General features: G+C 45.6%; 1 protein-coding gene across 1 annotated transcript in view; it reads left to right on the top strand.

Annotated features, from left to right (window-relative positions):
- The window catches only part of OBSCN (obscurin, cytoskeletal calmodulin and titin-interacting RhoGEF), a 319253-nt gene that overhangs the window by 284233 nt on the left and 10842 nt on the right, over positions 1–24178 (top strand). Inside the window, exons 99-110 of the mRNA XM_069095842.1 lie at positions 705–905; positions 2960–3020; positions 5649–5726; positions 8219–8391; positions 10043–10069; positions 11560–11712; positions 13573–13618; positions 14184–14264; positions 16341–19170; positions 20863–20943; positions 22267–22377; positions 22909–23076. Of these exons, the coding sequence (XP_068951943.1) occupies positions 705–905; positions 2960–3020; positions 5649–5726; positions 8219–8391; positions 10043–10069; positions 11560–11712; positions 13573–13618; positions 14184–14264; positions 16341–19170; positions 20863–20943; positions 22267–22377; positions 22909–23076 (4010 nt within the window). The remainder of the gene's footprint in view (positions 1–704; positions 906–2959; positions 3021–5648; positions 5727–8218; positions 8392–10042; positions 10070–11559; positions 11713–13572; positions 13619–14183; positions 14265–16340; positions 19171–20862; positions 20944–22266; positions 22378–22908; positions 23077–24178) is intronic.

Raw genomic sequence — 24178 nt, 5'->3', positions numbered from 1 at the left:
ACTCATGAAGATGAGTCTCCCTGACTTCTGGTCCAGCACTCTATCCACTGGACCACCTATCTGCCTGGAAAGATATAAAAACAAGTAATTGATAAAGAGGAGAATGAACTAAATGCAAGGTAAAGGTTCAGACAAACTTATGTGAGGAGGGAGAGATCACTTTCACCTAAAGGAAGTGGGGGGTTGACCAAGGAAGGCTTCATGGAACACATGGCACCTGGCCTTCACCATGAAGAAAAAGGGAGAAGGGGTCTGAGGGGAGCCCATTCCAAACATGGGAAACAGTGACCCAAGATACAGAGGTGAGAGGAGATAGGACAAGAAGAGGTATGGAAAACAGCCTGCTTTGGGCTGAGGTACAGAACACATGAAGGGGAACACGGTGAGATGAGGCCAGACAGGTAGGCTGGAGCCAGACTGGGTCAGAGACCATTCGTCTGAGGTCAAGGTTAGTAGTCTACATTTTATTCTGCAGGCAGTGGCCACCCACCAGAGGTTTGGGGGTAAAAGACTGATCTTAAGAAGATGAGGCATGAGGGGTGCGGCACTTGAGAATAGGGGACTAATATTCTCCTGTCAGGGATGGATTCAGGCCATTTCTCCAGGGTAGCAAGGAGCTAGACAGGTAGCCTGTCAGCTCCCTTTCTAGTCCAAGATGCTGTAATGATCCTGACAAACATAACCCGGTATCTCCTTTTGCCTAGGGGTGCTTTTGGCTTTGTGAAGAGGGTTGAGCACAAAGGCAACAAGGTGTCCTGTGCCGCAAAGTTCATCCCCCTTCGGACCAAGACGCGGGCCCAGGCATACAGGGAGCGGGACATCCTGGCCACCTTGAATCACAAGCTGGTCACCCAGCTCCTCGATGAGTTTGAGACCCGGAAAACACTCATTTTGATCCTGGAGCTGTATCCTTTTTCCACTGGTGCTGGAGGTTCTGTCTTGTGTTATAGTGCAAGTACTAGACTTGCCACCAGGGAGCATGGGTTCAAGTCTTGCCATTTATTCACAATGTGACTATGGGTAGGTAAATCACCTCAATCTTGTTTTCTTTATAAAATGAGGTTTTTGGGGTGGCTAGGTGGCACAGTGAATAGAGCACTGGCCCTGGAGTCAGGAGAACCTGAGTTCAAATCCGGCCTCAGATACTTTACACAAATACTAGCTGTGTGACCTCGGGAAAGTCACTTAACCCCAATTGCCCTCCAAAAAAATAAAATAAAATGAGGGGTTTGGACTAAATGACCTTTGAGGTCTCTCTCACAGCATTCCTAGCTCTGACTTTCTTTTATGTCCTAAGGTCAATTTAATGCAATTCAACAATTCAATAAACATATATCAAACACTTAGTCTTAAGTTCAGTACAAGACATTGAATTAGGTACTGAGGATGTAAAGACAGAAAGGAAACAGTTCATGCCTTCGAGAAGCTTATACTCTACTTCGAATATTCATGAACAGAGATAAGTAAATCCAAGGTTTTAGGGAAAGATCATTAACAGCTGGGAGGATGAGGAAAGGCCTGGGTGCCTGAGCCAGGTGAGTCTTGAAGGAAGTTAGGGATTCCAGAGTCAAGAGAGGAGGAGAGAGTAATTCCAGGGATGGGGGAGACAGATGCTGTGCACGAGGAACAATCAACAGGGCCCTTCTAGCATTGCCATTCTATTGTGCTATTCTCTGTTCCTCTGAATGGAGCAGGGAATACATGTGTCTCCCCAAGGTCATGGGGCTATTCAAGGCAAACATCTCTCTGCATGCCTGATTTGTGTCCATAGATACGAAAATAAAACATGTTTTTACTATTTTTTTTATTCCTAAAAATCAATGATCTATTAAGTTGTTGATTTCCTACTGCTGCCCTAAACTGAAATCCTCTTTATAGGATTGGAAATTTGGGCAAATATTGTTAGGCTTTGTCAGAAAGTTCTGGTTTCTTCCAGTACTTGTATCTTGGAGGGTCAGCTATGGTCTACAGAAAGAGCCTTGGGCTTAAGAATCAGAACTAGATTCAGATTCTGACTTTGGCCCCTTCTGAGCTATGTGACCTTGGCAAAGTCACTTCTCTGGGTCTCAGATTCCTTATATGTAAAAGTGGAAGCAACTGATTAACACAGTGGAAAGAGTACTGGACCTGGAGCCAGGAAGACTTGAATTCAAATCCAGCCTCAGATACTCATTCAGTTGTGTGACCCTGGGCAAGTCACTTAACCTCTGTCTGTCTCAGCTCCCCATCTGTAAAATAGAGATGATAATAATAGTGCCTCCTTCCCAGGGTTGTTGTGAGGATAAAGCAATATAATGTGTGTAAATGTTTGATATTGAGATGAATTAAGCATTTTGCAGGCCTCAAAGCACAATTTGACAGATGCTAGCTATTAGCTTTTATTAAAATGAGATGGCTGGATTACATGATCTCAAAGGCCCCTTCCAGCTCTAAATAATACAATCCCACAAAATCTTAAAAAATACAATCCCACAAATCGCTTCCCCTCTCTGATGTCTCCATTTTCTCACTTATAAAAGAAGGATGAGAGGGCTTAACCCTAATTCCCTGGTAGAGTTGTTTGTGAGGATAAAATAGAGCTCTTTGTAAATCATAAAGCACTATAGAAATATCAGCTATTTTTATTATGATTACTACATCACTTTTAAATGAACCACGTCACGTTATTTTTGTTGTTTAATCATGCCTGACTCTACGTGAGTCCATGGGGTTTTCTTGGCAAAGATACGGGAGTAGTTTGCTGTTTCCTTCTCCAGCGTGTCCCCATTTTACAGATGAGGAGCTGAGACACAAGAGGGATTAAGTGGCTTGCCCGGCGTCACATAGCTAGTAAGTACCTGAGGCCAGATTTGACCTCAGATCTTCCTGACTCCAGGCCCGGTGCTCTGTCCCCTGCACAACTTTGCTTCCTCACATTATGTTATGACTACATCCTAATTTTCCTTGACTGCAATCTTAGGTGTTCCTCTGAAGAGCTCCTGGACCGCTTATACAAGAAGAACGTGGTGACTGAAACCGAGGTGATAAAATTTTCTTGGTCAGATTGCCCTGTGCAATCATTTAATTCTCTCACTAGCTCATTCCCTCCCAGCCCACACTAGTCTACTAAAAGCCTGGGCTGAGGACGTGAAGAAGGAAGGCGTGGGCTGGGTGGTTCATGGGGAGCTGCCATCCTGTGGTTCACTGCCTGTAGTGGGATGCCCCACCTGGGGTTCCTTTGTAGCCCTGGTTCTCAGGACAAGTGAATGGAGAGAATTCCACAACTCATGGACTATTTCTGTGTTCTCTAATCTGACATCTCTGCCCCAGCTAAGTGGGGTCGTATCCTCTTTGACTAGTGATGGTTTTGAGATACTCACAGAGGTCTGGGGTGAGGCAGGGCCAGAACACAAGCCAGAGAAGCTAGGAGGCCAAATCCATGGAAAGAGATACAAGTCTATACTGAGGGACAAAGCAGCCAGAATGTTATGTCTGAGAATCTCAAACCCTGCCCCACCTCTCTGAGATTGGTGGAGCAGAATCACAGACTCCTGTGTGCTTTTAAAGGTTCAGCTGCCCTGAGGCTGTCTCAAAAAAGCTTTATCATCATAGAATTACCTGACAATAAATTGTCATCAAATACAAAACTACCTAATACTAGAAGCCTGGCATAGCCACAGTACATAAGATGCCCAGAGAAGTGGAGATATAACACATACACACAGCTTACCTCATCTTACCTGGGCAAGAATCATCTTTACAAATCCCCCACAAGGGGTTGTCTAACAACAGCTTTAAGACTTCCATTGAAAGGGAGCTAGCTACTTCCCAAGACAGCTCATCTGACTTTCAGGAAGCTCTTTAGGACTCAATTTACCATGAAATAAATACTTACGAGACATGGAGAGATCATTTTGTGTCTTTAAAAATAATAATAGCGGCGGCCAGGTAGCACAGTGAGTAAGAGCACTGGCTCCAGTGTCGGGATGACCTGGGGATCGAATCCGGGCTCAGACACTTATTGCCCACCCAGAAACACCTGGCTGTGTAACCTTGAGCAAGTTACTTAACCCCAATTGCTTAAGGGCGGCCAGGTGGCTCAGCAAGTAAGAGAACCGGCTCCAGTGTTGGGATGACCTGGGGATCAAATCCGGGCTCAGATACTCCGCACCACACCCAGAAATGACTGACCATGTAACCTTGAGCAAGTTACTTAACCCCGATTGCTTTAAAAATAATAATAATAATATTCTAATGTTGGGGGACTTGACTTTGATTATGTCACTCTTACTCGACCCCCAGCCTCAGGCAATCTAGACAAAGGATCTATCCCCACTCAAGCCAGAGTAGAACACAGGTGGCTTCCCCACTTGGGAGGGAGGGGGGCAGGGAGGAGTCTAAACAAGAAGAGAAAGTTAATCCATTATCATTATCAACCCTATTCTTCAGATATTGATTTTACCTAGTAGAGAATTAGGAAGTAGGGAAAAAATCTGGCTTTCCCTAATAGTAAATGGTTATTAATATAAGAGGGAAATGACCATTCCTCTCACTAGAGAAACTGACTGATGGTATCAAGAGGCTTAGAGAAGAAGGGTGACCCAATGTTAACTGCAGAATAGGAAACTATGGGGAGTCAGGAAGACCTGGATTTGAATCCTGCCTCACTAGCTGGTGACCCTGGGCAAATCTCTTAACCTCTCTAGAGCTCAGTTTCTTCATCTATAAAATGGGGGTGATGATAATAGCCTGGACCCTCTGGGGTTGGTGTGAAGATCAAATAAGATAGCATATGTAGAGCTCTTTGCAAACGTCTAAGTGCTTCACAAACACTAGCTATCACCGTCATACAAGCTCTAGTGGACTAGAACCATGTAAGGATGATGATGATGATAAAGCCAACATTTACGTAGTATTTACTGTGCCAGGCAAACAGCTTTACAATTATTATAATCTCATTTGATCTCACCACAGCCCCAGGAGGGAGGTGCCATAATTATTCCCGTTTTACCATTGAGGAAACTGAGGCAAACAGAGGTTAAGTGGCTTGCCTAGAGTCATACAGATAAGTGTCAGGGGCTGGATTCGAGCTCAGATCTTCCTGACTCCAGGCCCGGTACTCTATCCACTGTACCGCTTAGAACATGTATGTATTCACATGGAAATCGACCATCCTGAAGAGGAAAGCATGGTGGAGAACTCTGGGGTAAAGATAAAAGGAGGGACAAACAGAAGTGCTGTCCCAGGGGTTAGGATGGATGAGGAACACTGCCTAAAGCTGGAACCCAAGAGGGAGATGGTTACATTGGGTGACTGATTACCCAGATGTGCTGGTGGTTTCTCCCCTGCTAAAAGGAGAGTGAGCTATAAATCCCTCCCTTACCTCGCCAGAAACTCCATCTTTCAGAAAGTAAAGGAAGCGATGAGGGGAATGGCTACCCTGGACTGGACACTGGCCAATAAGAAAATGATGAGTGGAACAGGAATTGAGGGGAGCCTCCAGAGAGAGTAAACATGTCATCTTAGGGCTCATAATAGCACTAGGGAAATAGGACACCATAAGTATGTCCTGTTATCTAAACTTGGTGTCTCCCCTGGTGCCCACCACTGGGCTCTGCACACAGTGGGTCAATGTTTAATAAACATGAGCTCTGTACCTTTGTTCCTAGGTGAAGGTTTATATAAAGCAGATTTTAGAAGGCCTCAAGTACCTCCATGACAACGACATCCTGCACTTAGACATTAAGGTATGGCCTCAATACAAAACTGCTTTCCATTGGCCCTTTGGCAGATGAGGAAATGAGGACTGGGAGGGTCTCAAAAAGCCCCCTGGAGCTCTGGTGGCAGTAGACATGATGAGAGTTTAGGGGTGCTCAAGACCCCAAAATACCAACACACGGGATCCTGCCGAATGAATTCAACTCAAGTCTTCTCTCAGCCAAAGAAAAGCAAAGTTTATTAAAAGTTCGCCATATTGGGTAGACTCTTAAGGAGCCTCGGTATCTATAAAGCTTGTATTGGACAAGCAGGCTTGTAACAGACACAGAACAAGTCTGTGCTAGAAAATTCTATGGTGCTCTCACACCACATGAAGACAAGATGGGGTTTTATATACAGAAAGGTTATGGGAGGAATCTAGGGGTGGTCTAGGGGAGGAGTTTGGGGAGGGTCTTCAGGAAAAGTTAATAAGGCTTCTGGTATAGATATTTTGATAGGCTCAAGGGTGGGAAGTAGATGGACAATGGAGGGCCAAGCTAATAACTAAAGTTTGGGCAGAGCCACAATGAAAGGCTTATGGCCTCATGCAAATGCCTCATCAAATGGGACGACTCAATCAGAGTTCAAGGGGGTTCTCAGAGCCTGCACCTCATCAGACACATGGACCATAAGAGCTGGAAGGGACCCCAGAGATCATCTAATCCAACCCTTTCCTTGTAGAGAGGGTAGAACTGAAGCCCAGAGAGGGGAAGGAACGTGAGCCAGGTCACCCAGTCAGATTGTCTCCAAGAAGGGACCAGGGTTCTATGGTGTGGCTGTGTGTTGTATGGTTTCCCTCCCACCCCTCCAATGTCTTCCCTGGTCTGTAAAATGGAGAGAGGCAGCAAGAGAACCTTGGGGAAGCCATTTATTGCCTATACATGAGCCTCCCTACTATTATGGTCTAAGTTAAGCCTTCTCCACTCATGGGTGCTGTGTGTATTTGTGGGAAGAAGTGAGTCAGGTCCTTAGGAGATAATTTTGTATTAACCTTTTCCATGTTATCTGAAAGTGGTAGTAGCTGCCCTCTGGGGACCCAACCTGCCAATTAGAATAGCAATTGGGAAATGCTATTATTTCTTTTCTTCTTTTTTTTCCCCAAAAACTTGGGACAATTTATTTTTATCCTGCACAGTTTTCATTTTGATTTCTTGAAATATAGCTCTGAAAACAGGCTTTTAAAAAGCCTATCGTGTTTTCAGTGGACCTAGTTGATTATGCCTTTAAATCCAATCATTCTGGCTCTCATCCAGTGGCCAATAATAGGCCCAGCCCAAGCCTGTTTGGCTCACTGGTTAGGTATTTAGGGCTTAGAATGAGTGTAAACAGCAATTGTTTTTTGTTTTGGCCAAAATATCTGAGGGTCTTCCCCTCCTAGTTTGATATCTTTAGGATGATAAATTGGGGCATCTTTTGTCTCAGTTCTTACTTAACCCTTAGTCATCAAGTGGGCATGGCCTCAAACAAACTGAGACCCTGGAAAGACCTTAATTTAGAAAGTCCAAGGTCACCCACTGCATTCTGGCCTATTGCCAGTCTTGCCATTGGACTCCAATGACTAGAGAAGAGGTTGACAACTTTGCACAGCTCTGCCTCACTCAAATCCAATTTACATGCAAGTCAAGACACCATACTCATGATGTCATTGGTTGTCTTTGTGAATGATGGACAAATGACAATATCTATCAAATGTATATAATAATGCTTGCCTGGGTACTTCACCACATTAGTTACTATGAGAAAAGTGCTTTGTAAATTTTTTAAACCTGCTTAAATAGAGTCTCTCATTAAGGCTGACCCCCAGCTTGGATATCTGGCTATGAAAATCACTTTATGTGACTGCCAAATGTGAGCTATAGCATCAAAGAATTTAGTATAACGGATTTCAGAGATCATTTAATCTAACTCCCCTCACTTGATGTGTAAGGAAACAGAGGCCCCAAAGAAGTAAAGTGAGGTACCCAAGACTTCCTAGCTGGTAATTATACTTATTATAGAACACAGTGAATCAGAGAGGGAAGGGACCTTACAGGTCACCTCACTGAATCTCCCACCTTGAGAAATCTCCATTGAAGTATCCCCAACAGAATGTCATGCAAACTCTGTTTGAACACTCCCAACTATGTGGAGCTTACTACTTAATAAATAAAAAAAAAAGCTCATTGTTGGAAGGTTTTTAGAGCAAACAGAATTTTGCACCCCTCTAAATTCTACCTGTTGCTTGTAGGTCTGCTCTCTGGAGCTAAGCAGAAATTGTTTAATCCCATTTCCCCATGACAGCCCTTCAGATGCTTGAAGACTGTGACCTCAGCATCCTGAATCTTCATTAGCCTAGATGAAACATCCCCAGGTCCTTCAATCCTCATATGGCATGGTTTCCTCACCAACTTAATCACCCTCCTCTGAATGTGCTGCAATCTGTCAGTGTCCTTTTGGAAGTAAAGCAAATTGCTGACATTCTCTTCTTTTTCTCTGTTATCAGCCTCCTAACATCCTAATGGCTCACCCAACTAGGGAAGATATTAAAATCTGTGATTTCGGCTTTGCCCAAAAAATCATCCCCTCGGAGCCCCAGTACAGCAAATTTGGCTCACCAGAGTTTGTCTCCCCGGAAATTATTGCCCAGACCCCTGTGATGACCACATCAGATATATGGTGAGAAGCAATGCTTTGTATTCACTGGTGAACTACCAAAGGTAGGGATGTGGGGAAGAGAAAGCACCCCTTGCCTGTGTTTTTTCCCTTATGGTTTATCTTTAATATATTAATTCCCTGTAATGTCCTCCCTTTGAAAAGACCAGGACGTTCTAGCCTCTCATGTTGCTAATTAACAATCACAAATAGTACTTTCATAAAACCACAGATAGTGCTACAAGAGGATTGCTGAAGCTATCTGGAACAACCTTGACCCAGAGCCTGAATCCCCTGCGTGGCCTCCCTAGTAACAAGGTCAATCCAGCCTCTCAAAAGAGAAAGTCCTGGAGACAGCTCGAGATTCCATAAAATGCCTTTACATCCATTGTCTCCTCCCAAAGTGATGAGAGGATGGCAGTTAGATGAGAGGCTGGACCATCTAGTGGACAGAATATAGAACTTATCTGTTTATTGTCTCCCCTCCCTCTCCAACAAGAGAAAGGTCAGAACATACAGATACCATGTTCCCATCACCTCAGAAATAGACTATGCCTCCACTCAAAAGGTACACAAGGACAAGTGGACCCATCACCATCACCCTCCACCCCATCCTACAGACCTTGTAGCCCTGCCAGGCAATTGCACCCCAAGCATCATCCAGGCTGAGACCCTGTATATAACATGATCACTTTGGCCTGCTGGGAAGATAACCAAGTGAGGTTTATTCATGACTGGGCTAAACATAGCTGAGGGAGCAGCAGGGTCTCAAAAAGCCTGACATTCTCTCCTGTCTCCCAGCCCCCTGTCTATGACACATCCCCCATCACATCCTGCCTCCTGATAGCCCCACTAAATGCTCATTGACTACTCCACTCTGCCCTTCCCTCATCCTATGGTAGGTGCTGATGTTTATCTGCACATATCATCCCATAATAAGTTCCTGGGCTTCATTTTCAAGGCAGGGGATGGGGCTGGGGGGGAGATGGGGATGGGATTTAGTAGTTTATAGGTATAGTTGAGCTGCTGTCAAGACCTTTAAAAATTGATACCCTTTGTTTTTTTTTTTTTTATCTCAGCTATTTCTGGATATACCTGTCCCTATGCCCAAGCCTTCCCTTTTACCAAAAAATATATAATTTAAACAAAACCAACTTGACCCAGTGAAGTCATGGGGCAGTAAAAGCAGCATTCCATACTCATATTCCCCACCTCTTGAAAAACAAAACAAAGCAGTGGATGCTACCAGGACTTTTCATCCAGCTTTGTCCACTCACCACCCCAGCCCATGTCTCCCAGCCTGCTTTTCTGTCTTATGGCCTTGTTATTAGGGGTCATCTTCCAGAATTAATTGGTACCCATTGTTGCTTCCTGGTTGAAGCCACCTTATCCTGGAGTACTCATAATATCCCACTTAAATCTTTAACCTCAACAAAGATATTAGCCACTAATGAGGAGTACTCCATTCAAGGATTCTATCTAGTCCTGGCTTAGCTTACTGATCCTGTTTCTGATCGCTATGACTTCTTTGGGTTCAATTGGCTTTCCTATTGCTACACTAATTCCCAAGTTTCCCTCTGTTTCCCTGGTCCTGGCTTCTCCCCTGGCCCCTTCAGGCTACTGTCTCTGCCAATCCCGAATCACCATGTGACACTGAGCTTTTATTTTTCTACAGGGCTGTTGGTGTCATCACCTACTTAAGGTAACCAATCCTCTGCCTCCTACATTCTCAATCCCCTACCTCCCAAAGTCACTAATCCCTTCTCTCCCCAAGTAATCAGTCCCCTCTCTCACTCATTTCTTAAGTACCCAATTCCTTGTCTCTCAAGGCAGTCATACCTTGTCCATTGAGGTAGCCAATTCTATCTCCCCAGGCTCCCTATCTCTCCAGAAAGAATAAGCATGAAGTAAAAATTAAGAAATCTACAGAGGCAGTGAATTCCAGACTGACCTATACCTGCTTTGAGCATTTGCTTCTTCAAAATAATCACAATAGTCTAATGTTTGATAAACTCCAAAATCCCAAATTAGTGTGGCAAGAACTCACTAACTGACAAAAACTGTTGGGAAAACTGGAGAATATTTACTTCTCTTACCAGCCCCCAAACCAACTTGAACTTTAAAATCTGAAAACAACATTTAGGATGTCCTATGAAATTTGAAAGCCTGTATTAGAAAGATCACATGTCAAGGATAATTGACTAGAGAAGTTAGGAAGACATGTGTCTTCAGCCAACACTATCATGGTGGATATCCTAACTCAGTGGTTAAGGCATGCTGTTAAAAGGAATTTGGGCTCCACCTCTGTCAGTTAGCTTTTCAAGGAACTGCTTTGTTCCCCAACCAAAAAGTGAGCCCTGACCCAGGCCACAGACTTGAAGCCCAACCTTAATCACAGGCTGAGCCCTGGCCTTGGTCGTGTGTGGTAGAATACAGGAAGAACCAGCTGAAAGTGCATTCAGCACACTGAGTCCCCACTTTTCAGAATACAAGGCAGATCCAGTGGTGCTCCTTCCCCTGCCAAAAAAAAGGGGCAGGAGGATCAACCTGTGTATGTATAGGGTAGTGCTATATTATTACCATCCCTGGAAAATAATATAGGGATCAAGTAAGGGGCAGGAATAGTCTAGGGCTTCCAGGAGAAGAATAAATAAAGGGAAAGTTGAAAGGAGGAAGAAGGGCCTTGAACCTGACAGGTGTCACCCTTAAGTTATTATCAGCTAACACCTTTTTCCTCAATTTACACCTTAGGAAGGATTAATCCAATGGACACCTATGTTGAGAACAAGAATGGGACACTAGAAAACAGCCTGGGAGGGTTTAGGGTTTCATTTGTTTTTTTAAGGGTGTAGGAGTGTTGGAAAAAAAGAAAGAGGTATAGGGTGGTTAGTTAAAGTACCAAGGTCACACTTTGGATAATTAAGAGATAATCCCCAGCAGCTTATGTAAATCCCCTACCTAAAGCAACCCAGAACTCTGTTCATCAGAGAAACCAAACTCAGGCATGCCTTCCTCAGGCATTGGGAAAGGCCCAGGTCACCTGCCTCAGTCATCAGGAAGATGCAGAGAAATGAAACCAGAGCTCTCTTCCCTACTGATAGCCTGGGCAGGGTCTCTAAGAGCAGAGAGGAGCCAGCTGTGCCTCTCAGTTAGCCCAAAGCTAATATAATAGCCGGACTTTTTCTTCTTCAGTTTGACCTGCACATCCCCATTTGCTGGTGAGAATGACCGGGCAACTCTCCTGAATGTGAGGGAGGGGAAGATCTCCTGGACCACCCCCCAGGCCGTCCACCTGAGTGAGGAAGCAAAGGATTTTATAAAGGGGATTCTTCAGCCAACACCAGAGTAAGAACATTGCTCTTCATATCCCATATGACTTCACATTCCAAATCGTAGAATCATAAACCATAGGATGCTATAGCTGGGAGGAGCCTTAGAACTTAGAAGGTCAGAACTAGGAGGAGCCTTAGAGCTTAGAATGCCAGAAATGAGAGGAACCTTGGAACACAGAATGTCGAAAATAGGAGGGGCCTTAAAACAGAATAAGAGACAAAGGTGAAAAGAATTTAGAACAGACTATATGCTGTTAAAGCTGAAAGAACCTTGGGTATATAGATTGTCAGAGATGGAAGTGATGCAATTTGAGGGGTTCAGGGGCTGAAACACAGGACAGTGTTATCTGGAAAGAATTCACAAACTCAAGCAATCTTTAAGTCAAGTTGGCAAAGGTTAATTGTTATGCTAGCCAGCGGGCAAAAGTTCTTAAGAAAACTGTGACTTTAAAAGGATATTGTTAAAGTTTACCTAGGAAAAACTATAACAAAACATGTGCCAAGTATGCTAATTTGGTGATTCAAGGGTGGGATTAAGGAGTAGTTAAGGAGTGGTCAGTTCTTAAAGAAATATGCACTTTCTCTTTCTACTGCACAGGCATTTTACCTAGAGTTCACCAGGAAAAGCAGGGGCTTGGGGGGAGGCACACAGAGATATGGATTTTAGGTGTGCTGCATCATTAAGTTAACTAGCAGTGAGGCCAACTGAAGATTGTCCAGTCTGCCACCAATCAATGTCTTGTTTGTCAAGATAGATGTGGGGAATGTACACATGTCTTAAGTCTAGGATATACCTAATGAGTCCAGGATGCACATAATGAAGTAGGGAGTTGGTGCAGATAGTCTGCTTGGTACCAGATATCTTTATGAGCCAGTACAAAGCCAGTTCAGATGAATAATTCCTTACAAGTATGGTTTGTTGCTATACCAGGGAGAGAGAAAAGTGTTTTATTGGGGTCCACTCATGAGTAATTGCTGGGCATAGTGTCCTTGGGCTGGGGAGAAACTGCCTGGGATAGTGTTTTTGAGGCTAGAGGAAAATATGGTCTTGGGATTGGGGTCCAAGTACAGGTACCCAAGCATCCCATCAGAAAAGCCCCAACAACAAAGAACCTGGAATGGTAGCCCTAACAGGATGTTAGAACAAACTCTGGCTGCACTGGATTGTACCATAGAGCACAGAACATAGAATTCTGGGTTTGGTAGGCACAAACACCTGATTCAGCTTTCCAAGAGGAACCAGAGTCCTCAGCTCCCTGACCTTCTGGCCTCCCATATCCATTCTTGATACTTTTGTGCCCGCAATGTCTACTGATATGAACCTGAATCACAGTCTGCCTAGAATGTTCACCTTATCTCCCCTGCCAGTCTATGAGGACAGACTGCCTGGTCTAGAGCTGGAAGCACCAGTAGAGATCATTTAGTCCGTGGACTCTCTTTTGTAAATAGGGAAGCTGAGGCTGAGAGGGAAGAGGTTTGCCCAAGGTCACACAGTAAGTAGCAGAGCTGAGATTTGAACCTAAATTCTCTGATTCCAAATCTAGTGTTCTTCCATTGTCCACTGCCTGTTTCTACCACCAGCAGAGCCCACAGAACTTTCAGCAAAGTAGGCTCAGTAAATGTTTGCTAAATCAACAACAATGCACATTTGTGTAGAGCTAAGATTCACAAAGCATTTCCTCATAATGATACTCTGAAGTAGTTGGTAAAAGGGTTATTATTCCCATTTTACAGGTAAGGACATTTAGGTTAGAGAATGACTCCCCAAGGATTACACATTAGTATCAGAGCTAGAACTCAAACCTCAGTCTCTCCTGTACTCTTTCCATCACACCACACCGAATCAAGCAAATGTCTCTTGTTTGGCTCCTAGGACCAGACCTGGTGCTTCCAAATGTCTCACCCACCCATGGTTTATGGTAAGTTTAACACCCTTCCTGCAATCACCAGACCCATCCCAGATACCCAGAAAGAAGTGAAGGTGGGGGGCGTTGCTAGAAGCAGCTGGCCCTGGAGCAAGAAGGGAGGAGGCCTCTCTCAAGGCCTTTTCTCCACTGGGGCCTGCAGGGGCCTTGCCCTTCAAGCTGGCACCCACAGAGGATGGGGTGAGATTAGATTGGTTCCTTTTTGAATCCTCAGAACCAGAACAAGGGCTATAAGCTGCTTCACCAGAGAGACAGAGACAGAGAGAAAATAAAAGGAGGAGGGAAGGAAGGAGGAAAGGAAGGAAGGAGGAAAGGAAGGGAGGGAGAAAAGAAGAAAGGAAAGAAGGAAGGAAGGAAGGAAGGAAGGAAGGAAGGAAGGAAGGAAGGAAGGAAGGAAGGAAGGAAGGAAGGAAGGAAGGGAGGAAGGAAGGAAGGAAGGAAGGAAGGAAGGAAGGAAGGAAGGAAGGAAGGGAGGAAGGAAGGAAGGAGGGAGGGAAGGAGGGGAGGGAGGAGGGAAGGGCTGTGGCCCCGCTCCTGGATGGGTCTTCTTTCTTTTCAGAAGCCCTCGGTGCCCCCAGAGGAGGCTCACTTCATCAACACCAAGCAGCTGAAGTTCATCGTGGCCAGGAGCAGGTGGCAGGTCAGCTGCAACTCTTAATGTCCTGTCTGGGGCACTACATGCTGGACCTTGGTGCTGTCCTCTCACAGGCCTGGCCAGGGCCCAGGAATAGGCCACGGGGTAGAGGGAACTGAGGTTTATTCTCGAACTCACAGGCAGGGTGAGACTCATCCCATGTGCTTATGATATCCTGGGTTAGTCACTTAAGGGAAGAGAAAAGGGAATAAGCATTTGTTGAGCACTTAGGGATGTGCCAGGCATTGTACTAAGTGCTCTACAAATATTATCTCATTTGATCTTCATGACAGCCCTTCGAGGTAGGTGCTGTTATTATGCCCATTTTACAGAGGCTAAAACTGAGCACACAGAGGTTAAGTGACTTGCCCAGGGTTACACAGCTAGTACCTGTCTGAGGCTGGATTTGAACTCGTCTTCCTGACTCCAGGCCCAGTGCTCTATGCACAGCTCCACCTAGCTGCCTCTTGCTTGTGTCCTCATTTATTGCACAGAGATAACAATGGCCACCCTGCCTACTTCACAGGGGTATTGTGAGCATCATCAAATCATAGAACGTCACCGCTGGAAGACTTCTTATGATGCAGAAGGTCAGAACTTGAAGGGAGCTTAGAATACAGAACATGCAAGGTCTGAGCCAGAAAAGAATCTTAGAGCACAGTCGTAATAATAGCTCTCATTGATATGGCACATTCTGTGTGACAGGCATTGTGCTATGGGTTTTACAGTCCCCATAATAGAGATGCTGTTAATATCCTCCCTATTTTACAATTGAGGAAACTGAAGCCAAAAGAGGTTAAGTGACTTGCCCAGAGTCACACAGCCAGTTTCTGAGGCTGGAGCTGAAATCAGGTCTTCCTGCTTCCAGGCCCAGTGTGCCAAAGAGCACAGACTGTTAGAGCTGGGAGGGCCCTTAGAACACAGCGTCATCACCATGACAGCTAACGTTTATATAGCACCTACCGTGTGCAGGCAGTGTGTGCTGAGCACTTTACAACTCATCTCATCAGAGCACAGAACGTGAGTATCACAGAGGACTTTTTAACAGTGTCAGAGTCCCTTAGAACACAATGTCAGGGCTAGAAAGGACCTTTGAACATAGCGTGTAGGGTGTCAGAGCTGGGGATACCTTTAGAATACAGACCCCAAGATCTAGAATGAACCTTAGAACATGGAGCACAGACTGTAAGCGCTGGAGAGAAGCGGAGAGGAGAGAATGCCAAGCTAGAGAGAGCCTTGGAGACCCTCCAGACCTAGGTGTGGGGCAGCTAGCTAGGTGGCACCATAGTATACACAGCGCCAGGCTTGAAGACAAGAAGACTCATTTTCATAAGTTCAAATTTGGCCTCAGACACCTACTAGCTGTGTGACCCTGGGCACGTCACTTCACTTTGTTTGCCTCAGTTTCCTAGTCTGCAAAATGAGCTGGAGAAGGAAATGGCCAATCACTCCATTCTCTTTGCCAAGAAAACCCCAAATGGGGTCACAAGGGTCAGACACAACTGAAACAACTCAACAGCAGATATAGGCATGCACAGAGGCTGGGAGAGGGCAAGGGCCAAAGGCAGTGCTCACCCCAGGGGGTGCCTGAGCACTATGCTTAATTATAGACCTAGATAAAAGGGCTCTCAGAAGCCCTCATTTCCTAAGGGATGAAACAGACCTCTGGGCAGAGGGGCCCAGTGTCTAGGACTGAGGCTTCCTCTTTCTGTCTTGAAGAGGCGGGCAATGAGGCTACATGTGATGGACCATCTAGTCCAGTGCTTTCATTTTACAGATGAGGAAACTGAGGCCTAAGAGAGTGATTTGCCCAAGCTCACAGAGAGATCTGAACCCAGGTCACCATCTCATTTCCTGGGCTACCTATCTACATCTGGTGTGGGAGATTCACACTCAATGCATGAGTACATAAGAGTTCCCTCACTTCCCTCACTGTTGGCCATCCCATCTTTCCTACCCACCCTTTGCAGTGGCAAAGATTTAAGCAGATTTTTGTTGAGCCTGCCAAGTCCAGCAAAGGGCCTTGGGGTTTCCGTGCTGTGCTTTTGACTGACAGCGCCTCTTTTTCCTCTTTTCTCCCAGCGGTCTTTGATGTGCTACAAATCCATCCTGGTGATGCAGTCTATCCCAGAGCTCCTGCAGGGCCCTTCAGACAGCCCATCCCTTGGCATCTCCCGGCACCTCATCAAAGAGGCCAGCTACTCTACAAGCAGCTCCTCTTCGGACAACGAGATTGCAGCCTACTCCCGGGCCAAGTCCCTGCCACCTTCACCAGGAACATACTCCCCTGTCTTGCCACCCAAGAGTCTCCTTCGAAGCTCTGCAAGCCTCCCTGAGGAGGGTGAACTCCCTGCAGGTGCCACAGGGAGCCCAAGAGGCACTGACCACAGATGGGAACAGAGTGGAAAGCTTTCTCCTAGGGCTCCCCAGAGGTTCTGGGAGCAGCCTCAGTTACTGAAGACAGCTTCTGCTGACAGTATGACCTTCAAGGAAGGGGAAAGTGAGACCATAGGGGGAGCCTCATCCCAGGAAGGGGATAGGACAGCAGCCAAGGGTGCCACCTGTGTGCCCCGGCAAAGTGTTATCAACAGTACATTCTCTTGGCAGGTCTGTGAGGCCACAGAACGAGAAGGTACATCTCCTGTCCATGATTACAGAAAGCACTTGGAGAGGGCCCGAAGGAACCTTTTAAAGGGCTGGTACTCGAAAGGAGCCCTGCGAGGCCTGCGGGAGCCACTCCTCGAACACTATGAAATGGAAGAGGAGGAAGCCCGGGAGGCCCAGGTGGGCCCACTGACCAAGTCATCATCTTTTGAGACAGCTCTCCGATTGCCTGGCTCCACTTCCCTAGTCTCCAACCGAAGCCATTCATTTGATGACTACAGGCTAAGAACCAGCAGCCCCTTCCCAGAGCTAAGTGAGGCAAAAGAGCAGAGCAAGGACCTAGCCACTAGTGATACTAGTGGGGCCCACTCCGCTACAGGAGAATCCCCAAAGATCAGCCAGTCAGAAAGCCCAGGGGGGCCTGCCATCCCCCTGACACCAGTCAAAGAGCAAGAAATCATGACGGGAGCAGTCTCCCCATCACAGGGTACTTCATTGCCTGCCTCTTCAAGCCAGAAAGAAGGAGGGTCAGTCCTAAAGGCTAGGCCCCCTCTGCCCAAAAGTTCAGGTTCAAAGGTGACAGGTACCTGCCCAGAAGGTCAGTGCCCCACATCAGCTGTCCCACATTCACAGATGGCTTTGAGCTCACTTTGGGAAGATGGTTCCCTAAAGAGCTCAAACCCCTTTCTGTTGAGTGATTCCACAGCCATACTCCAGGGTGGGAACTATCCATTAGTATCCACCCCTAACTTGCAAGCAGCCTCAGGGTCAGCCTCAGTCACTGAGGACAGACAGACAGATGACTCTCTGAAGCACTCGAACCCATTCCTCTCCAGTGACCTGGGGCCCAGTAGTTTCCCAACCACTGGCTCTGGACCCTCAGCTTCCACCAGCAATGAGGGTGGGCACAAGGATGGATCTCTAAAGCAATCCAACCCATTCCTGTACAGTGACACAGGGTCTGCACTTCAGGAGGGCCACCAGCTTATTGGAATCCCTGGAGACACCCTCAAGAGATCCAATCCTTTCCTTTACCATGAGCCAGGGACTGCTCTTTCAGAGGGCAGTACAGCCTGGGATACTGCCATCCAACAAAGACAGGGCACCCCCAGCTCAGCCTTCCCTGGCACCTACACGGAAGGGCTCCTGAAGACACACAGCTATGTCCTCCCAGGTCAGCCAGCCTTCCAAACCCAAACCCTCCCATTCACAGGTGCAGGGAGGGAATACCATGGCTCTTCAGGACCTGCTTTTCTGGCAGACATTTCTCCATCAGAGGCTGCCCCAGGTTTGACCTCCAAGAATGAGTATTTCTCCAGTGCCACAGAGGCAGCATCCTTAGAGGATGTTGTGGAAAAGATGGCAGATTTGTCCAAGGAGATGACGGTCCTAGCTGACTCAGTGTCTGATCAGCAGGGCCCAAAAGCACAGACTGTTTCCAGGAAGTTTTCCTATGGAGAGCGTGGAGGCTACGTAGGAGTCGGGGGCTATGGCAGTTTTGCCTTTGGGGGAGAGGGAAATGTGCTAGGCCAGAGGCCCCTGTGGACTGCCAGGACCTGGACTGAGTCAATATCATCTGAAGAGCCAGAGGAGACGATGCCAGAGAACACTCAATCTGAGACAAAGTCTGCATCCCTCCCTGAGATTGTGGAAACTGGCAAGGATGCTGGGAAAGATATTGGAAAAGATGCTAGGAAGGAGACAGGGAAAGAGACTGGAAAGGGTTCAGGGGAATTCCTCTCCTGGGAGGAATTTGGCAAAGGCTCCCAGGTCTCCTTGGTGCAAATCAAAGACCTTTCTGAAGACTCATCTCTTGGAGACAGGGTGTCTCTAGACATCTCTGAAGTGGAACCAGCCTACCTAAACTTGTCTGATTTGTATGATATCAAATACCTTCCCTTTGAGTTTATGATTTTCAGGAAGGTTCCCAAACCAGTTGAAAAAGAAATTCCAGCCCACCTAGAAGTGGAGAGCATAGATAGGACAGATTTAGAAGAAACCTGGCACAAGCAAGAAGAATTTGGGCTCTTTCCCATTAGAGCCACTGGGCAACAGAGAAGTCTAGAGATAATGGAAGACTTGGACCCAATGGAACTCATGAGTAAGGACACCAAAGGCCTTATAGACACTAGTAGGAAGAAGAGGAAATCCTCCCCAACCAAACCTGGATTCTTCAATTTCTCTGGGAAATACCAACCTCTGGACAGTCCAGTTGAACACAGCCTTAAGAAGAAAGTAAAGGCCTCAGTGGCCCATATTTCAAGAATACTGAAGGGCAGGCCAGCCTTTGAGCAAGAAAGACGAGAAGGTAAAAACCTCACTCTACCTGGGAAAACCACTTGTTTACTGGGGGGTGGGGAGAGGAGCGATAGGGCAGTGAGGAAGAGGAGAGTCACAGAAGTTTCATGGTTAGAGCTAGGAGGCCAAGAGAGGAGGAAGAAAAGGGAAAAGGTATTTCGGGAGCACTAGCATTCTTCTCTCATCTCTTGTCTTAATAATCTTGTGAGTGTTCTTAAGGAATCTCGATTGAGGTATAATAAGGTATCAGTGCTGCTAAAATCAGGTAACATTGCCAAGTTTGCAGCATGGGGCAGAATAACAGATTCTATTCATTCTTGCTATAATACACATGTTCAGATGAAACACCCTGCCCCCTCCTAAACACCCACCTTGTGTTAGGTGAGAGGCTCAGTGTCCTCTGTGGTCTGGAGCAGTGGAAAAAGGTATGCATTTGGGGTCAGGGGTTAGATTCCTGTCTCTGCCACTTGCAGTCTACATGACCTCAAGGCCTCAATTTTCTCATTTGGAAAATGAAAGATTTAGATTAAAGGAACACCCCCTTCCAGCTCCTTCTCCTAGTCATGAGCCAAGCTCTCACACTTAGCTAGATGACTAAGACAAAAGACAGACACACAATTCATCACTTGGTTGGTATCCAAATTTTTTACAGCTTGGTGGCACCTGCTTTGGTTGGTCTCAGCTGACAGTTCAAGAATCCAGGGTCTCCTTCAAGTCACAATGTCACTCGAGCAGAGCATACATAACGATAGGAAAATAGGACTTATTTCCATATGGCACCATAACACAAGTGGTCTTCAAGGCTACTTCTCTGGAATACAGGAAGCTCTTTATTTGGGAGCATTTGAATTCATTACTGCTAAGACATAGGAGAATAAGCTAAGTGCCCTCTTGAGATCCTCTCCAGCCCCAGTCTTATCAGATATGCTTAGTTGGAATGTAACCAGATCAAAATTATAGGACACAGTGGACTTCTAGGTCGGAAGACATGATTCTAAAGCTTTGCAAATATGTTAAAATATTTATATAAATAAATAAATAAAGCCTGCAGAGGGAAGAGAACTTAAAACAAATATGACCACTATGCAATCCACTCCAGTCCAAGGACATTTCTAAAGCACTTGGAGGAGCCCGCTGCTGAAGCTCCAGCAGAGACAAGGTTTGGATGAGCTGCGTTCCCTGATCTCAAAGACATAAGACACCACACAAATAGTCATTGTATACAATACTGCATTTTAAATGTTCCCCCCAAAAGGGCTAAGTGAGGTCCTAGGGAAGGTCTTTCCAAGAAAGGGGACTCAAGGAAACCCTCTTGGAAGAGGGGACTCTTCTTGTTTTGTTTTGTTTGCTTTGGGCGGGGAGGACAAAGGTAGGGCAATTGGGGTTAAGTGACTTGCCCAAGGTCACATGGCCAATTTTGTGTCACGTGTCTGAGGCTGGATTTGAACTCAGGTCCTCCTGACTTCAGGGCCAGTGCTCTATTCACTGTGCCACCTAGCCACCCCAGAAGAGGGGACTCTTGAGTTGGATTTCAAAGGCTGGGAAGAATTAGATAAGGGTAAAAAGGAGAGGAAGAATATGCCAGGTACTGAGAACAAAGGCAAAGGAAAGGAGGTGGGAAGAGAAGAGGGTCTGTGTTCATGTCAGCCTACTGCTCAAGGTAGCTTATGCCAAGTTCCTCTTCTCTCTCTTCTCTTGGCAGTTCTGGAGGAGGAAGAAGCCTTTAAAAAGAAATCAGGATTGTCACCATTCAGACTCTCTGGAATGAAAACCAAAGATAGAGGTACGTGTTTGGGCCATTTGGGGATCTCTCCCTCCCCATCCTATTTTTTTTCCAACTGATCAGTCAAGTCTGCATTGAGCATTTACTATGGAATGGTTTCAAGAATAACAAGAAGAAGAAGAATAGCAAGGAATGACATTTCTTTGCTTAGGTTTTATGATTTATAAAGTGCCACCCTCACAGCAGCCCCATGAGAACTGCAGCATGAAGCGCTTCCTAGGAAACTGAAACAACTTGCTCAGGCTCACATAGCTAGCAAATGACAAAGTTGAGGTTTGCTTCTGTGCTCCCCTTATCCTTGCTCGATGTTCCAAAGTAATGTGTGGAGCTAATTCTGGAAAGATCCCGAGATATCCTCATCTTCCTCCCTCCAACCAAATTTGCTCTCAGCAAAGGCTGTGAGGTCAGTTCCCGGCTCCTCAGTGTGAATGTCTGCCCCTTAGTCTATTTTCCCAGGGCTATCTTGACCTAGATGGCCACTGGGTAACCTCTAAAAGGCTGATACAGGTATCATCAAGGGTTGGCCCAGCAATGAGGACAATCTGTTTTCTCTATGTGTGAACCTTCAAGTTATTCTCTATTGTACCCGTGGAATAAATAGCAGAAGGCAACCTTGTCAGTCAGTCCATAAAGATTCGGTCTTTGCCCTTGAGGAAATCACAGTCCAGCTGGAGAGAAAAGAAAGTTAGCAAATGGAAGATTCCCCAATAATACAAAAACATGTCCTCTGTTAGGAGGTTCATGGAACAAAGAGATTAGCATAGACTGCAGTAGTTGAGGAAGGTTTTACTGAGCTGAGCTTTGAAGGACAGGAGTGGGGGGGATTGAAGAAGAGGAAAGAACACACTCAGGATAAAAGAACAGCATGAGTGTTCAATGCCCAGAGGAAGAAATGAGCCTTGTATGGTCAGATCATGCACTTAGGACCCTTCAAAATCTAACCTTAGCCTAACTTTCCACCTATTTTCCATTACTTCCGTGTTCCTCATGGGACATCACCACACACTTAATTTGTTCCTCTCTAATGAACTTTACCATGTAATATTGTTTCTCTGTCTTGATGTATTATCTCTCTACCAGACTATGAGTTCCATGAGGGCAGGTGTAATGTTTTGTCCAATCTTTTTATCCCTTCTGATGCCCAGCACTGGGCTCTGCACATAGTAGGCACTTAATAAATGTCTGTGTTGTATCTTCTTGTTGTTTTATTGTATTTTTCTCCCCCATTTCAAACTTATGATCACTTCAGTCAGTCTTGTCTTTGAAGACCTTTGTCCACTGGTCCATACACCTGAAATAATGTGTCTCTTTGTCTCTCCTCAGCACCTTTGTTTGTAAAGGAGCTCACAGATGAGGCTGTCATCCTGGGCCAGTCAGTTACACTCTCCTGCCAAGTTTCTGCTCACCCAGCTCCACAGACTGAATGGTTCAAAGGTGATGGTTCTACCCTTAACACACAGCCTAATACCTACATTAAAAAGTAGAGCCAAGACATAGTGGAGCTTAAGAATCACAGAATGTCAGAGCTGGAGGGAGGCATAGAATATAGACTGCCAGAACCGGAAAGACCCTTAGAGACCATTTGGTCCAATTTCCTCATTTTACAGATAAGGAAACTAGAAGCTCAGGAAGATGATATGATTTGCCCAAGATCACACAGCTAGTTCATGAAAGAACCAAGACGAGTCCATGACTCCTAGCTCCCAAGCCAATATTCTTTCCACTCTGTCATGATCCATTTCCACATGCTAGTTTGATGTGCCAACCATTAAACTCTGCCATGAACCCTACACATGTGAACATAATTTGGCCAATAAGGTATAAGATCAGCATCTTTCAACTCAGGGCAGAAGATGCCACAGGTTCCCAAAGAACTGCTTTTTATATATCCTTGTCATCTCCTTTTTGGAACCACCCTCAGAGCTGCTTCCCAGACTCAGGCCTTTGGTTCTATCTCCCTCATAGATGGGTTCCCCATTCAGACCAGCGGCAGGCTCCTCATCTCCTCCACGCTCAAAAACTTCCAGCTTCTGACCATACTGGTAGTAACGGAGGAAGACCTTGGAGTTTACAAGTGTACTGTGAGCAATTCCCTAGGGATGGCATCTACAATTGGCGTCATTAGGAAAGCAGGTCAGTCTACCCCATACTGCCTCTCTTGGCTTTCCAGCCTTTTCAATAAGAACTCCGTATGTGAAAAGGAATTGTGCTGTTATCGTCTGCTGACAGATATTTCTGTGATCTCAAGAACATTCTAAAATTAATGAATGAAATTTAAATGAATGAATGAGTGAATATAAATGAATGAATGGATGGAAAGTATTTAATAAAGGCTTATTTGTGCCAAGCACTATGCTAATATCTGAGGATCCAGATACAAAAATAAAACAATTCCTACCCTCAAGAACTTTAAATTCTAGTGTAGGAAATACTACTTGGTGGGGAGGGGGGCAGAAGAGGAGGAGGAGGAGAAGGAATGGCTGAGAAAGGGAGTTATGACCTAGGAAATAACAAAGATGGTGAGTGAAACATAGCAGTATCATCTATATGCATTTGAAAAGTACTGATACATCTATGTATGAAGCATATTATTTATTCCATGTACAGAAGACATTTATCATACGTTATACTGAATATTTTGTAAAGGCTAATATAAAAATGGCGATGCTTAGGGTACATATGGATTTTTAGCCCCTTTTCAGTAATTCCACAGTGTCTCTCGGGTCTGCAACCCAAAAGTTTAAAGACCCTGCTCTGAGACATTGTCCTGTGAAATAATTCTAGGGATCTTTGAATGGTTAGTCTTGAATAGACATACTGTCCAGGTGGGGCTTCACTTCATTCCTTGTTTCAGACTTTCTGCCATATCACAGAGTATTTTTCCACTTACAGCCTTCCAAAATGCTGTCATTTGCCCTATTTAGTACCATATAAACATAGGATGGGGAGGGGTGACAAATTGATTTGGATTTGAGAACCCTTGAACCAGCCTAAATGACCCTGGATCCTGAAGAGGACACACCTGTGTGGCCATAATTAGCACTCTGATGTGTGGGGGGAAATTCAGCTGAGCTGGAGAAAGGAGAAGACAGCTTCCCCTCCCAGTATCATTGCACAAGGAGAAGAGCTGCTCATTTCCCAGAGAATCTAATCCCTGTGTGGAACTATCAAATCCTAACCCCTAGGAGGAAAAAAAGCAAGGGGAAGTGGGAAGTGAGAGTCTTGGGTGTGAGGA

Source organism: Petaurus breviceps, unplaced genomic scaffold (assembly GCF_028583685.1).
Source record: "Petaurus breviceps papuanus isolate PSGF00001 unplaced genomic scaffold, PetGlider_PUasm1.0 227, whole genome shotgun sequence".
NCBI classification, from domain to species: domain Eukaryota; kingdom Metazoa; phylum Chordata; class Mammalia; order Diprotodontia; family Petauridae; genus Petaurus; species Petaurus breviceps.
The sequence above is the reverse complement of the archived record's forward strand: the minus strand, read 5'-3'. Positions and strand labels throughout refer to the sequence as shown.